Source organism: Vigna radiata, unplaced genomic scaffold, assembly GCF_000741045.1.
Source record: "Vigna radiata var. radiata cultivar VC1973A unplaced genomic scaffold, Vradiata_ver6 scaffold_207, whole genome shotgun sequence".
NCBI classification, from domain to species: domain Eukaryota; kingdom Viridiplantae; phylum Streptophyta; class Magnoliopsida; order Fabales; family Fabaceae; genus Vigna; species Vigna radiata.
In genome coordinates this window covers 302861-320120 of record NW_014543619.1, presented here as the reverse complement: position 1 = coordinate 320120, position 17260 = coordinate 302861, and the positions used below count along the sequence as shown (strand labels likewise).

At 33.2% G+C, this 17260-nt stretch overlaps 1 protein-coding gene across 1 annotated transcript; it reads left to right on the top strand.

The window, feature by feature from the left end:
* Positions 1 to 14705: 14705 nt before the first annotated feature.
* On the top strand, positions 14706 to 15794 carry LOC106754690 (probable endochitinase). Its single transcript, XM_022778041.1, has one exon. It carries the CDS (start codon positions 14706 to 14708, stop codon positions 15792 to 15794), a length of 1089 nt encoding a protein of 362 aa, XP_022633762.1.
* The last annotated feature ends 1466 nt before the right edge of the window (positions 15795 to 17260 follow it).

Here is a 17260-nt window from a genome sequence, read left to right as displayed (position 1 = left end):
TTTATTATTATTAAAAACTTATAATTGATTTGTCATTCGAAGTTTAAATTAGTCTTATATTAACAAGGTTTTAATTATTTATTATTATTATTAATATTTAGTATTTAACAATAATAAATAGTTAAAGATTCTTAACTAAGAAGTATAAAAATTAATTTAAAATCTTATTCATAAAATTTCAATTAATAATAAAGACTATATTAATTATCAATAATTTTTAATTCATAAAATTGTCTTTATGACTAATTATATTTTATTCCTGAATTAATTTAACAATAATAAATAGCTAAAACCTTCTTAACTAAGAAGGATAAAAATTAATTTAAAATCTTATTCATAAAATTTCAATTAAAAGTAAAGACTATTTTAAATATCAATAATTTTTAATTTATAAAATTGTCTCTATGACTAATTATATTTTATTCCTGAATTGTTATTATTTAATGATCTTTTAGTGACATTTTCACTAATATTCACAGTAAAAAAAAAACGAAGTTTAAATGGTTATTAATAAAATAAACTTTTTTTAAACTATCTTTCTAATTTACTTTTAATTTCAAATTATTCTTGCTAAGTTTTGAAACACTTTTTCTTGCTCTCTTTCGTCTCTCACTCAGGTCTTCTTCCGTGGCTTGGCTACTCATCCCTTTTGAATATGCAATAAAATAGCAAAACCTTTTATGAGAATAAATATTAAACTTCATTAGATTGTTCAAAATTTATTTTACAGAATCATTAATCAATAATTGATATATAAATGTTAGTTTTTGCCATAACTATTTAAAAAGAAAAATAAAAAAGGTAAGTGGCTAAGAAAGGAGTGAGCAACGAAACCACAGCAAGAGGTTGACTGGCAGAGGAAAGAAGGTGAATAAAAAATTGTTTCCAAAGACCAAAGAGAATAATTCGAAATTGAAAATAAATTAGGGGGGTATTTAAGATAAATTATTCCATTTAGACAAAAATATATTGATTTAATATTCTTTAATAGTGATACACTGTTTTATAGCAATATAAAGGAAAAATTAAAAAGAAAAACTGAGACTTTAAATGTGTAAATTTAATTAGTTATATAAATCCTTCTTTAGAATCTTTCTATTGATAAACCTCGTTTTCTTTGTGTCTATTTTAATTAATTGTGAATTTATAATTTTTTTTAGTTTTTGAGATGATAAACGACTTGAACTTTATTCTCTTATAATGATATATGTATTTCAGGACTATCAAATAAAAATATCACTTAAAATATTATCATATTATTCAAAATAATAACTACTTTCTTATAGGTACGAAAATGTTATTTATTTTTATTATAAATATTATTTTTATCACATCTAATGATTTTATATCGCTTAAAAATTAAAGTTTAAAATAATTTAAATCCTTTTTTTTCTTTTTTTATTATTTGAGATATAAGACAAAATCATAATCTACATATATTGATATATTGATACATGTATTGATAAAGATAAAACACTAAAGACACAGTTAGTATTTAGTTTTCTTTTCTGTTAAGAATGTTAATTTTTTTGGTATATATACAATAAAAATAAAAATGAATCATAAATTTTTGTTAGAATAATGATATTTTAACGATTTTTTTTAACAATTTTTTAAAAATAGAACCTTGTTATTATTTTATTTGAATTTATTTTAAAAAAATATTTAAAACGGATTAATTATAAACTGTCACGGTTAAAAAGTTGTTAAAAAGACTATTTTCTTTTCTGTTAGCTAACGTGAGTGTATGAGTGACATAATACTTTGTTTATATAACGACAACCAGTGCATTACGATTAAAACAAAGCACCCTTTGTTGAACTTCATCGATCATATATTTTTCAATTCAAACAAGAAACGACATATAGGAGCCAAATCCGAGACCACCTTTGTGCACAAACCAACTGGCCTAAGCAGTACAACCCCAACTTTTGTTTACTATTTATATTCAAAACATCATAAAAAAAAATGTCCAACAGCAAGTGCAACAGTAATCTCAGCAATCAGATATGGCCTCATCACTGAAATTGTATTTGTTCTCAGCTTGTGTTTTGGTTGTGTGTATGGTGGTTGCTGGTCAGTATGGAGAAGGTGATAGCAACTCTGGGATGCCTAACATGCCTAACATGGCTGACGGTCCTGCACCTCATACCAGTGCTTCTCCAACAACCCTAAATTATTCTGCAATCTTAACTGTTATCCTTCCCTTTGTGCTTACCTTTCTTGCAGCCAAGGAGACAATTTAACTAATATCTTTGCATCAACATTTCCTTCGCTTCATATTTTTTATATATGTCCTCTCTGGTGTCTATGTGTTGGTTGTATTTTTTAAGTTTGTGTTATGGACTTGAAACTAAACTCATGTAATAATACAAAATCTTTATTTTGTCTACGTATAAATAAATAACAAGGGTTTGGTTAGTTATAATTTTCATTTTTGTTTTATAAGCTATCAATTTTCATATAGTTTCTTCTGCTGCGATCTCTTTTAGTATTTCTTCTGTCATCCATATATCTCTGATCAGTTCATGTATATATATTAGTTATATTAACGTGCACTTATCTATTAATAAATTAGATAATACTAATTATGTCATTAGACAACATTAAACTTTGACTTAAAAGTAAAGATATGTTAATCACATTCTTCAAAAAGTGACTGATATTACTTTTATTTATGTTTCTCATTAAATGAAAATTGATTAAATCAATTTATTTTATACTACACATGTTCCTGAAATCTAGGACACACCAAATTATAATTACCATTCTTCAATTTACCAAATTTGTCTAAGCAGACATAATTCCACTTATCTATTGACTGTGGCACTTACTGAAGTTCAAGATCCGTACAACATGATTGTTTAAAGGAAACACAGACTAAAAGGACTAATATTCTTAAACCGTCTACTCATTCTTAAAGTTATTCTGATGAATTTTATGTATGTTTCATTAAGAAACTAAATAAGAATTCTTTCACTTCAATATAAAATCCTAACAATTTTTTTTTACATACATAGTTATTCGTGAACTAAGCTTCCATTTGAAATTGATGGTTCGTTTACAACTTCTAATCCTAAATTCTAAAACTCTAAATGCATTGATCTTTCCAAAACTATATTCCTCTATTCTAGACTATGTTATTAAGTTCTTGAAACACCTCTTAAGAATTAGGAATAATGTTCTTATCATTCACTTTATAAAAGCTTTGAAAAAAGAGTCAATAAACTTTAACTATTATACTAGGGCTATGCAAAAAATATTGAACTGCTATAGTTAATTGTACTATATTATACTAAAAAGAACTGAACCATTTTTACTATAACTGAAATATATTGTTTTATGGTTCAGTTTTTAAAAACTGAACTAATAAATTTTCGATTCAGTTTTTAAAGAACTGAACCATTTTTACTATAATTGTACTGTCTTATTGAAATATAATAAAAAAATCACTGCGTCCTAAAATAACTATAGTTTTTTTTTCTCATATGTAATTATTTACAAGTAAATTTATTAAAAAAAAGGTCTATTTTGTTACAAAAGTGAAAAAGGTTGAGTTAATTTATCTTTAAATTTAATTTGTTATATGTTAATTCAAATAAATTGAATTTAACTATTTGATTGTTAACATTCTCTTGTATTAGATGAAGTTCATATAAATTGTACTTAACACACACACACACACACACACACACACACATATATATATATATATATATATATATATATAGCTTTATCATTATGGAAGAAAAATAAAAAAAAGTTTTTTTTTATAAACTACATGTAATTTATACCTTAAAAATTAATGAGATGGTTTTCTTTTTCTTTCTAATAAGAGTATTTTTCCTCTAAAAATAGTAAAAATAGTATAGTAGTTAAAATTAGTGCAATTTATAATTCAGTTAGTAGTTTAGTTCAGTTTATATTGTAGTTTAGTACCATTTACAATTCAGTTAATAGTTCAATTCAGTTTATATTGTAGTTTAATACAATTTACAATTCAGTTAGTAATCTAGTTCAGTTTATATCGTAGTTTAGTACAATTTAATACAGTTCAGTTCAGTTTGATAAAACAAAAAACAATTCAGTTTAGTTTGGTTGAACTATTTTAGTTCAGTTTAAACAAATTAGTTCCATTTATCCACCCTTAATTATAGATAATACAAAACATCTTTTAAATTTCAGTTAAACATCTCTTTCGTATCATCAATGCAACTTTTTGTTTTTGAGTCTACACATAGCCTGCATTGACAATAGTGAAGTTTGTTTATTTGTAATCATTTTCATCTTTTTATATTCACAAGCTTACCCAGCAAATCTTTGTTACGAATTCAATTTGCACAACTATAGAATAGAAGAAATCAAAACATTCTAATTCGGATAGACAAAATACAAGAATTAAACTACATTTCTGTAAATTAAACTAAATTTTAAAATTCATTTGATAGACTAAACTGAATAATATAATTATTCAAATGAATTAAACTAAAACCTATCCATAGTTTAAGTAAACTAGATGAAACTAAGTTATTGTAAATTGTTTACACCATATACATTTTTTGGATTATTATTAACAAAAAATAATATTTTTTTAAAGTATATTTTTCAAACTTATAAGCTCCAATCTAGTTAAATTTAAATAATCATGTTTATACGTAATTAAATTTCTTAAAACTAAACTGACATAACATAACAAGTGCGTACTTTTTTTTTTCTTACATTTAAGTTATGTTGATACAACTAAATCGACTATTAGTTTAATTCTTTTAAATACTATTTAAGAGTTCTACGTATAAGAATAATTCCATTCTCTCTTAGTGAAATGTGAATACACTCTTATTCCACAATAACAAGTGTCTCCCACATAGTGTTATCATACGCACATCGTGGAACCGAAAGTTGTGGTTCTGCTTTCACAATTTGGATTGTTTTAAGTCTTTGGTCACCTATAAATAGGTGTTCTTTCTCACCTCCAAAGGCACATATCTCTCGTATATCTCACTAATTCTTTCACTAATTCTTTCATATATATATATATATAAACCTTGTAAATTTGCACATACATTCTAGATAAATATTTAAGGGTGGTGATCATTCACACCTTAAGGAAATCCATTTAAGTTGTGTTCTTATCAAATTCTAACAATCATAAATCTTTATTGAGAATTTGTACATACATTGTGGATAAATCTTTAAGGGTGGTGATCATTCACACCTTTACTAGTACAGTTAAAAGAATATACATCGGTTATTTTCAGTCATTGACTTCGGTTTGGGAACCGAAACATATGTAGGCGAGATAAAAAATCAATAGGATTCGCCTAAATTCTCTTTAACTGAAGCAGTATCTAGGTTTCGACTCGGTTCACCTACTGATGGGTGGTGGAAGATAGTGCACTTACTGACGAGTGTCAACCAGGTTTGGGTCAGGCTTGCGACGTTAAACAAGCGCTACTAGGAGGCAACCTAGAATTTCTTCTTACACTTTTGCATTTTAATTTCCTAGAATAGGTTGAATTTTAATTTTGGTGTGTATTCTTGGCTTTATTACTTGTTCTGAAAATGTTTGACTAAATGATGTGCATGATGAATCTATTTGATGATTATTTGATGTGAAAGAAAATTTAGTTGTAATGCATGTTGATGTCCAGGAAATAGATGGGTGATGAATTTATGATTGTGGTCATGATGCTAGGCATGGTGTATGAATGAATTGTGTGTGAGGAAGCATGTGTGTGAGATTTTGAGCTCCAGAGTTTTTATTGTTGCATGTATTGTTCGCAGGAAAACATGGATGATATTGCCTTAATCTTGATGATCGATTGAATTACATGTGAATGTCATATGATCAAGGCCATTTTTGAAAACCATTCTCTAGCCAAATTTTCACCCAAAATGCTTAAAAATATTTTACCTTTTTTTGAACCTTAGCCTTAAACAGTGTGTGAACCCTTGTTTTGAAACTCTTTACCTTGAGTTGGGATGAGCTTAATTGTATGAGATAAAAAGGTTCAAGTTTGGGGTTGTTGGGGGAAAGTTGAAAAAGCAAGTGAAAAGCATTGAGCTCAAATGTTGTGAAAAGAAAAATTCATGAGAAAAATAAAAGAAAAGAAGAAAAGCATGAAGGAGAGCTCGATGCAAAAGAAAAAGAAAAGGGAAAAGTTGGGAATGAGAGAGATTGGTAAGGAAGAAAGTTGTGCTTAATTGTTGAATATTTTAATAGCTCTCTTGACTCAAGGATTTTGCATTCTAGAAAAACCAATTCTTTCTTGTTAGCCCAACCTCATTACAAGCCTTGGAAAAGTCCTTTTGATGGCATTTGCATGTAAAGATGTTGACTATTTGAGTTGAATGGCAATTTTGTTTCATGTGACTTGTGAACAATAGAGAGTTGGAGTGTCACCTTAAACACTTGAGTGATTGAGTGAAACACTTGCTTGGTATGAATTGTTAAATTTCATGAGTACATTTTTGCTTAGTGAATTGACCATTCATAGTGTATAACATCTATTGTGCAATCTCTGGATTGAAAGCATGCATGCATATTATTTTGGATTTCACTAAGAATATTGATTTGAGTGATTTTGTCATGTACCTTGGAATTGTTGAGGCATTGGATGAAACAGTATAAAGCCAAGTTTTGTTTTGTGTGATGGTTTTGTTTTGCTTGAGGACAAGCAAAATTCTAAGTTTGGGGTGTTGATGAAGGTTGAAAAACAATGATTTTCATATGTCAATTTGGACCAAATTACACCCTTTACTACTCGGAACGAGCTTAGAATCAAGCAAAACTCAATAAATGAGTCTGGAGAGAGTCAAAAGCTGTTTTTAGCGATTTTATGCTTGTTTTGAAGCTAATTTGAGAGAAGTAGAAAATGGAGTTGAAGATACAGGTCGTTGACTCAAGAAAAGAACAGAAAAATGAAGTTTTGAAGAGTCGACGTACCGCCCAGCGACACACTTAAACCGTCGAGCGGTCCAGGACGAGGAGTAGGCAGGATCTCAAGCTGAGAGAAACCGCCGAGCGGTGGCGATTGCCGCCGGGCGGTGGTGGCAGGTTATGGGAAACCGCCGGGCGGCACACTTAAACTGCCCGGCGGTGGCACGCTGGACTTGGGCCTGATTTTGATGCGCTCCTCACCTATAAATACCCCTACTACGAATTCAGAGTCATTCTTTTGACATGGGAAGACGACCATACCTAATTTTGCTCTCTAGAGAGGATCTCTTGGATGCTTAGGCTCCTTTTCATCTTTTCTAGGGTTTGCTCTTTCATTCTTCTTCCATTTTTCATCTAGTTTCACCATGTCCATGGTGAACTAAACCCTATTGTTGTTGGGGAATACAATGTAATATTTTGATACTCTCTCTTATTGAAACTATTGATTATTTATATGGTCTCCATATGTTTTGATTGATTATTGTTGGGTTATCATCTGTGCTTAAGGCTTTTATCGTTTAACTCATTCGGTATATCGTTGTTTGTCGTTATTGACATGGGGACGTGCGGTAATGACATGAACTGATGAGTAATCTCTTGATTCTGCAATACCACCTAGGGATAGGGGTAGGACGATCAATTGCGCTAACTTCTGTTTATAATGCGGTATTAATTACTAGGGGAGGCTAGGGATAGCAAGCCGATAATTGATATTAGGCCCTTTTCGCCGAGGGATCGGGTTAAGGGGAGTCTAAGAAAGTCGCATAACAATTTAATCAATCTAATAATCAAGGATAGTATGTAAGAGAGAGTGGAATAGATGAAACTGTTAGTACCCAACAACATCCATCCATCCATTGTTTTCACTTGTCAATTGAATCAACATTTATTTTGCATGTTAATATTTTTATCCTCAAATCCAATTTATTAAATTTTATTTTTCAAGTCTTATTATTTTAATTCACGCGAAAGAGAAAGCCATATGAGTCTCTTGGGAAAAACGATACTTGGTCTTACCATTTATATTACTTGTACGATTTGGTACACTTGTCAATCCGTCAACAAACATGCATCATCATAAGAAGTCTAGAGTTAAGAGAACTCGTAGAGTTTGGGTTGAAAAAGGGACTTTTGTGAAAAATAAGGTGGATGATGTTTGTTGTTTCTATTGCATGAAGCATGGTCATACATCTAACAAATGCAACATTAAACATTTTGGAGTTCCAAATGGAAAATATGAATGGGTTAAAATTATGAAATGATGCTTGCTTGCATGTACTAACCCCAAGGACCCATAATGATATTGGGGACCTAAATTCTTGCTTAATTTGTTTTGCAAGAACCTACTAAGTTAAAGAAGTCATTGTGGTATCTTGACAATGATTGTTCAAGGCATATGACTGGTGACAATAAGAGGTTCATCTCTTTTGAGAAGAAGAAGCAAAGATTTGTAACATATGGGGATAACAACAAAGGGAGATTTATTGGAACCGGAGACATTGGAGGAGGAAACACCTTGACCATAAAAGACGTATTATATGTTGAAGGTCTCAAACACAACCTCCTAAACATAAGTCAGTTATGTGACAAAGGTCTCAAGGTAACATTTGAAAGTGATAAATGCACTACTTATTTTAGTAATTCTTCTAATATTGCTTTGCAAGGTATTAGGCATAACAATATTTATTTGATTAACATTGAAAGTGCTTATAGTCATAGCATAACATGTTTAGTTGTCAAAGAGGAAAATCCTTGGCCATAACATAAAAGAGCTGCATACATACATAGGCAACATCTAAATAAATTGATTTCAAAAGATCTTGTGATTTGTTTGCTTAAGCTAAAATTTGAAAAAGATAAATTATGTTCTGCATGTCAAAAAGGAAAACAAACCAAATCTTCTTTCTTCATCCAAAAGCATGATTTCTACATCAAAACCTTTGGAACTTTTGCATATGGACTTGTTTGGTCCATCTAGAATTAAAAGTTTTGGTGGAAACTATTATGCACTTGTGATTTTTGATGACTATACTAGATTTACTTGGACATTCTTTTTAACTTTGAAAAGTGAAGCTTTTAAAGCATTCAAAACATTTGCAAAACATGTTTAAAATGAAAAGGATTTGAAAATCAAAACTTTGAGAAGTGATCACGGTGGTGAATTTCAAAATGAGTCTTTTGAAAATTTTTGTGATGAGTATGGAATAACTCATAATTTTTCTGCTCCTAGAACTCCCCAACAAAATAGGGTTGTTGAAAGGAAAATTAGGTCATTAGAAGAATTAGCTAGAACTCTTTTGAATTAATCAAATGTACCTAAATATTTTTGGGTTGATACAGTAAGTACTCCTTGTTATGTGCTAAATAGGATGCTTATTAAACTCATTCTTAAGTTAACTTTCAACTGTTTAAAGGAAGAAAACCAAATGTGTCGCATTTAAGAATTTTTGGATGCAAATTCTTTGTATTGAAAAATGGTAAAGATAATCTAGGAGAATTTAATGTTAAATGTAATGCCCCGACAACTTATAGGGACTGTTGACTGGCCCCACACATCAACACGAGGCTTTCCACTGTGCTTTGTCCTCACTCGCACACTTTCCGGGAAAACTTCCCAAAAGGTCACCCATCCCTAAATTACTCCAAGCTAAGCACGCTTAACCATGGAGTTCTTATGGGTTAGGCTACCGAAAAGCAAATGCATTTATTGATATGAGTAGCCAAATCAATTCCTTTAAGCTATCCTTCAACTGTATAGTCCCATACCTATACAGTCTCCAGATCCCTCTCATTCCGGTATATGTTTGATTCGTCCATGTGCCCCTTCCACTCGAAGCCTGTTAAAAGCCGCACTCCCCGCCTTCGTCAGTGCCCGGGCATCACATTAAATCTGATGAAGTAATCTTCTTGGGTTATGCATTAACTAGCAAAGCATATAGGGTGTTTAATAGAAGAACTTTGATAGTTGAGGAGTCAATCCATGTTGTCTTTGATGAAATTGTGGACCTTAAGGTGAACCCTCTTGAGTCAAATAAACCAATTGCAGGTGATGAGGATTATTTAAGGGAAGCTCTTGAAGAGATGTACCTAAATGAAAGCAATCCTATGGAGACTTAAGTTGAACATCAAGAAGTTGATCCCAAGAGCTATCAACAACCACGTGGACTTTCCTTCGACAACATCATTGGAGACATATCAAAAGGGGTAACTAACTAGACACAATTTATACAATTTTTTCTTAATTGTATCTTTTGTGTCTCAAATAGAACCCAAGAATATAAAAGAAGCTCTTCAAGATGATAAGTGGTGCATTACTGTGCAAGAAGAGTTAAACCAATTTGAAAGGAATGACGTTTGGGAACTCATTCGTAGAAAAGAAGACTATCAAGTCATTGGCACAAAATGGGTTTTCCAAAAATAAGCTTGATGAAGATGGAAACATCACAAAAACAAAGCAAGGCTAGTTGCAAAGGGATACTATCAAGAGGAAGGTATAAATTATGATGAGACCTATGCCCCGGTAGCCAGGTTAGAAGCAATTAGACTTTTACTTACTTATGCATCATTGATGAAATTTAAATTATATCAAATGGATGTAAAAAGTGCTTTTCTGAATGGTTTTATAAAAGAGGAAGTATATGTTAGTCAACCTCCTGGATTTGAAGATTTTAGATTTCCTGACCATGTGTATAAACTGAAAAAGGCATTGTATGGCCTTAAACAGGCACCTAGGTCTTGTTATGAAAGACTTAGTACCTTCTTGATTGAGAATGATTTTTCTAGAAGAAAGTTTGATTCAACCTTATTCATTAAGAAAGTAGGAAAACACATTTTTCTTGTACAAGTGTATGTGGATGATATTACCTTTGGATCTACAGATGATTCACTGTGTGAGGGATTTGCAAATATAATGAAAGGTGAACTGAAATTTGGAATGGATATGATGGGTGAACTGAATTTCTTCTTAGGACAACAAATAAAGCAAATGGAATGTGGAACTTTTGTTTCCCAAACCAAATATTGTAGAGAAGTACTTAAGAAGTTTGGAATGGATACCTGTAAAGAAGCCAACACTCCCACGGAAACTTCTTGTTACTTAGATAAGGATGAATCTAGAAAAGAAGTGAACCAAACAATATATAGAGGCATGATAGGATCTTTGATATATCTTACTACTAGTAGACCTGACATTATGCAAAGTGTTTGTGTATGTGCTAGGCACCAAGGAAATCCTAAGGAGTCTTATTGACTGCTGTTAAGAGAGTGTTAAAATATCTTAAAGGAACTATTTCTTTTGGACTTTGGTATCCTTCTGATGCAACACCTAGTTTGATAGGTTATTTTGATGCAGATTATGGGGGCTATAAAATAGATAGGAAAAGTACTAGTGGTACTGGTCATTTTCTGGGCTGCTCTTTAGTGTCTTAGCACTCAAAAAACAAACGTGTGTAGCTTTGTCTACCATAGAAGGAGAATATATTGTTACAGGAAATTGTTATGCCCAAATCTTGTGGATGAAACAACAATTGGAAGATTTTGATATCTTTCTTGATCACGTTCCTCTGAAATGTGACAACACTAGGGCAATAAACCTGATCAAGAACCCTATAATGCATTCTAGAACTAAGCATATATAGATAAGACATTACTTCTTAAGAGATCATATCCAAAAAGGGGGACTGCACAATAGAATATACTGATACTTTGCATCAATTGGCAGATATTTTCACAAAAGCATCACCCAAAGATAGGTTCTATGATCTTAGAAGAGAGTTAGGTGTTATAGATATGTCTTAGAATTAAAATTTCTAAAGTTTTTTTTTTTGTTTTTCGTACTTCCAACGTATTTAATCGATTATCACATGGGTATAATCGATTATTCTGAGCATTTAGAAAAGATCTTAGGTTCGCAAATAATTGATTATTATGTGAAATAATCGATTATCCGGACTCGCACTTAAATCTGGGTATTCATGAACAGATAATCGATTATCATTGAATTTCAGAAAATTAACTTTTGATAAGATAATCGATTATCATTAGCAATAATCGATTATCATGTGTGCAGTTTCAAAAATATAGTCGTTACAATGTTCAAAAATGGCTATAAACGGCCGTAAACAACTAGGTTTTCAATTTTTCCTATAAATAACCCCTCATAGTCGATTAACAAACACTCCTTTGCACCCAAAACTCTGCCCAACTCAAATTTGCACCAAATTTCCCTTTTACTCTCATCACTCTTCACATATCCCATCTTCTCTCGTATTGCCATGGCTGATTCAAGAAGACCTCGCAGAAGAACTACTGGAGCTTCTTCATCCCGATCTCATGCTCCTCGACTTGCATCGATTGAGTTGGATCTCCGACACCGAAAAACACGCAGAATTTGCCCACTTTTGGTAAGAATGTCAAATCATGGCAATCAAATTCATCCGACTAGATTTCTACAGATTTTATGGGTTCTAATTCCCTTGTTTATTTGAAGCCCAAAGTCTCACTCATCTAGTAGAACAAAAGGGATGTATTGTTAAGTCCCTAGCAAGTGTACCAGATCGTTATCAAGTAATATAAATGGGTATGTCCAAGTATCGTTTCCCAAAGGACTCTTAGGCCTTATTTTTCATGTAAACAAATCGCGTAAGACTTGAGAAAAGAATTAAATTGGTGTTTGTATGCAAAGAACAAAAGTAAACATGCAAATGCAATGATTCAATTGGCTTAAAGAAAGTATCGATGAATGGAGTTGTTGGGGTGTACAATTTCATCTTATCCACCCTCATATATCTACTCTTCTTATTTATTTAGCTTATTTATCATATTGTCATGCAAACTTTCTTAGTCTACCCTTAACCCAATCCCTTGGTGAAAAGAGCCTATTACTAATTACCGGCTTGCTATCCCTAACCTCCCCTAGTAATTAATAATTCATGATAAGCGGAAGCAAAATACAATTGATCGTCCTACCCCTATCCTCGGCAGTATTAACATAATCAAGGAATTCAACACCAGTTCATGACATTATTGTACGTCCCCATATCAATAAAGACAAACAACATTTACCGAATGAGTTAAACGATAAAAGCATTAAGCAAAGGTGAAGAACCTAACAATTGATAAATCAAGTATATGCAAGCATATAAAATAAATAAGAATTTGGATATATGAGAGTTTCAAAAGATTACATTGTTTCCCAACAACCTAGGGTTTAGTTCACCATAATCATGGTGAAACTAGATGAAATATGATGAAAGAATGGAAGAAATAACCCTAAACTTGGTAGATTGGAGCCTAAGCATCCAAGGAACCTCCTCTAAGGTGTGTGGAATAGCTCTGGACGTTTCTCTCTGCCAAAAGAATCCCCTTTTGATTTGCACTAGGGCTATATATAAGCCTAAAAAGATAACAAAAAGATTACAGAATCTAGTTAATAAAAACAGACAACCGCCCAAGCGCCTAAGTTCACCACTTAGCGGTTTCCCTCTTGTCGCTTTGACCGCTGAGCGGTTAGTTTTGCCGTTGAGCGGTTTCCCTCTAATAGCTCTGAGTGCTCAGCGGACCATTCTGGCGCTCAACGGCTCACTTGACCCTTCTTTTCATCATTTTTTTCCCTCTTTCATGGGTCTAAGTCCACCTTACTTCACTTCCATCTTCAATTCACCTTAAAACCCTGCAAAACAATGTAAAACAAGCATAATATCTCTAAAACCAACATTTGACTCTCACAAGACACAACTAAGTGTTTTCCTTGATTTAAAGCTCATTCTAAGCCATAAAGGGTGTATTTAAATATCAAATTTAAGTATGAAAATAACGGTTTTTAGACCGTTATCATGTATATATCCTGATCTCATCATAGTATTCTACTTCAACCAAAAGTACCGGGATGGAATCGTCACAACCAAGGTAAAAGGGGTCCCTATTATTCTTGATGATGACATCTGGACCAAAATCACACAGCTCACCATTTGGGATGATGTTGTCAAGGTTCATCTTGGGGTCCCAAACTTCAATCTCCGTCTAGCCTTCCAATCTTTTCTTTGACATCCTCAACAACAAACAAATCATCGTCAACTGTTGGAGGGTGGCTTCAAGGTAGAAGAAAGATTAATTCATTATCTGATAGTGTGGCTTCTGTAACCCGTGATACCAATCATGCTCAATGTTCTGAGCAAGATCTTCTTTTTCAATATGGGATTCTAAATAGGCTTAAATTCTTATTTCGTCCCCAAGTTAGGGGCCAAATTTGTGTTTTGTATCCGGTTTTAAAAATGAAGCTATTTTGTCCCCATGTTACAAATTTTGTAAGAATTTGGTCCCTTCCGTTAAGTAGGTAGGAACGACGTTAACATCAGGCTTATGTGGCTGCACTTTTCTTCTCTCTCATCTGCTCTTCCTAACACTCTTTTCTCTCTTTTTTCTATTTCTCCCACCATTAACTACCTCCACATTTTTCTCTCTCTTCCACCAGCTCTTCCTGACACCATTAATTACCATAAAAGAAGAAATTGTTTTCTGATCTTCGTTGAATTTAAAGGGTTAGGAAATAAGTAGCTGTAACTGATTATAGAGCACTCTAGAACCATCAACTTTTGTTCTTTTTACGCAACAATGGAGTTTTGTAGTTTTTTCCAATGTGAAAAAGTTAGTTAGTAATAGTATTGTTTTGGAAATGGGGATGACGAGGGTGATGATGATGGTGATATCAATATTCCTAATTTCAACAAAAAAAATTAAGAAAAGAGAGTTGTTAAAATGTCAACACATGGCAACACTAACAAATCAATATTTTCTTCAACACTTTTCAATTCTGATCATTATCAAGAGGGCTTCTAATCTCATCGTTTTCTGCACTTTCTTTCTCACCTTATTCTCTTTCAAATATCAGTCCTTTGGAGATAACCCTTCATGGGTGAAAGTCGGGTATTACTATTCCGACAATGAAGTTTCTACTTCAGACATCAAAGCCACGCTTTTCACTCACCTTTTATGTGCTTTTGCCTTCATAAACACCACCATCTACAACATCTTCATCAACTCTTCCGAGGAGCAGAAGTTCTACACCTTCACCAGCACAGTCAAGCTCCAAAACCCATCTGTTTCGACGCTTTTATCCATCCAGGGTGGCACGGAGGACTTTTTGGTGTTCACCTCAATGCTAAATAGATCTTCTTACATGAAGCTTTTCATTGATTCTTACATCAGAACAGTCAGGTTCTATGGCTTTCATGGCATAGACCTTACTGGGGCGGAGCCAAGTTCTGAGGTTGCCAATTTTGGAACCCTTTTGAAGGAGTGGCATGCTGCAATAACTTCAGAGGCAATAAACTCTACCAAGCCAGAGTTGTTGTTAGTGATGGTATCATACTACCTTAAGGCTTTGGACTCCTTGAGTTACCCCTTCGAATCAATGCAGGAGAATTTGGATTGGGTGCACTTTATGTCTTATGATTACTATCTCCCTAAGGTGGCAAATTCCACGATTTTTCATGCGGCTTTGTATGGTTCATCTGATTGGGATAACACTGATTCTGGCATCAGAGAGTGGAGGAGACGGGGGTTTTCGTCTAAGAAGTTGTTAATTGGGTTGCCTTATCATGGATATGCGTGGAAACTTGTGACTCCTGCTGCAAACAGTGGCGTGGGAACACCTGCTTCAGGACCTACCATTACAATGGATGGTTCCGTGGGTTACAAGTTCATAAAGAGTTACATCAAAAGCTTTGGAAATGGAGTTGTTTCACGTTACAATGCAAGTTTTGTGATGAACCAGTTCACCGTTGCGTCCATCACTTGGGTTAATTTTGACGATGTTGAAGTCAGTAGAGAGGTAAGCATCACTGTTACAGTCTGAGGGAGCAGAAGAGGTAGTGGCTCCTTCACTGAAGGATTTGAAGACAATGGAATAAAGGTGAGAACCCAAGAAAGAAGTTGTTGGTGGGTTAGGAACTGATAACGAATTAAAATACCATTATTTGCTATGTGATTTTGATACTAAAAGCACCATTTTTCACTTAGAAACTTGCGTGAACTCATATTTTCAGTAAATTGTGTGAATAAGAAAGTTGAGGTTGATTTTAAGTAAATTGTTTGTAAGTATGTTTGATTGTCATTAAATGAAAGGCAAAATTAATTTGTGTGACATTGTGACAACAGAGAGAAACACCACACCATACACCTGAGAGTTGAGTGATACACTTTTGAATGCTTGAGTGCTTGAGTGAAACACTTTCCCTGGTGAGGATTAGTTCTCTGAATTTTGACTGCATCTCTGCTCGGTTGATTGATCACTCTTAAGGATAGCATTTGTTGAAAATGCATTGACACATCTGCACATCTTGACTAAAATCTTATGTTGAAGTTGATATAAGTGATTCTTTGTCTTGAAAAAGTTTTTGAAAAAGGTTGAGCCATTGTAGTGATTGTTCTGAAAAGCTGAGTTAGAGTTGTTTGCTTGAGGACAAACAAAGTTCTAAGTTTGGGGTTGTGATAATGGATTAAAATATCGTTATTTGTTATGTGATTTTGATACTAAAAGCACTCTTTTTCACTTAGAAACTTGCTTGAACTCATATTTTTTCAGTAAATTGTGTGAATAACAGAGTTGAGGTTGATTTTAACTATTTTCTAACAAATTCCCCTTGTTTTGACAGAGATTGAAACAATATTGGAAGAAGAAGTGAAAAGCCATGAAGGAGGAGCTCAAAAGGGGTCAAAAAGGCACCAAGAAGGGAGGAAACTCGAACCCCAGGCGACAGGAACGAAAAACAGCGAAGCTGAATTCCCCGTTGGTCACCTAGGCGATTGACCCGACGCCCGGGCGACGGATGCCCGAAGCTCAAGCGTCCAAAATTGGCGCCCAAGCCTCACAGAACCCTTGATTCACGCTTGGGCGAGCTCCCTACGACGCTTGAGCGTGATTTCACGTGGCTTGGGCCCTGATTTTTCTCTGATTTGATTCTTTTGGACTGGGCCGCACTTTGGGACACGTTTGGCACTATTTAAAGGACCCTGGGGCTCTAGGTTTTGCATCCCTGGCAGAGAAGAGCATAACAATACACTCTTAGCCAATTCTTAGTCTTCCATTCTCTTCTTTTCTTCCATTATTCATAGGGTTCCCCCATGTCTATGGTGAACTAATTTCTATTTGTTTGTGGGGAATGATGTAACCTTGTAAACTCTCATGTATTTGAATTAATTCTCAATTTCATATGCTTTTTCCATTAATTGTTAGAGTAATTTATTTGTTCTTATTCTTGCTTATACAATAGCATTATTTGTGAGTTGCATGAGTGCCGACAGGTTCCTTTCAATTCAGGT

What these genes read in the sequence shown, in the direction of transcription:
- LOC106754690 (XM_022778041.1), top strand. Translation starts at nt 14,706, where the DNA reads ATGGCAACACTAACAAATCAATATTTTCTTCAACACTTTTCAATTCTG.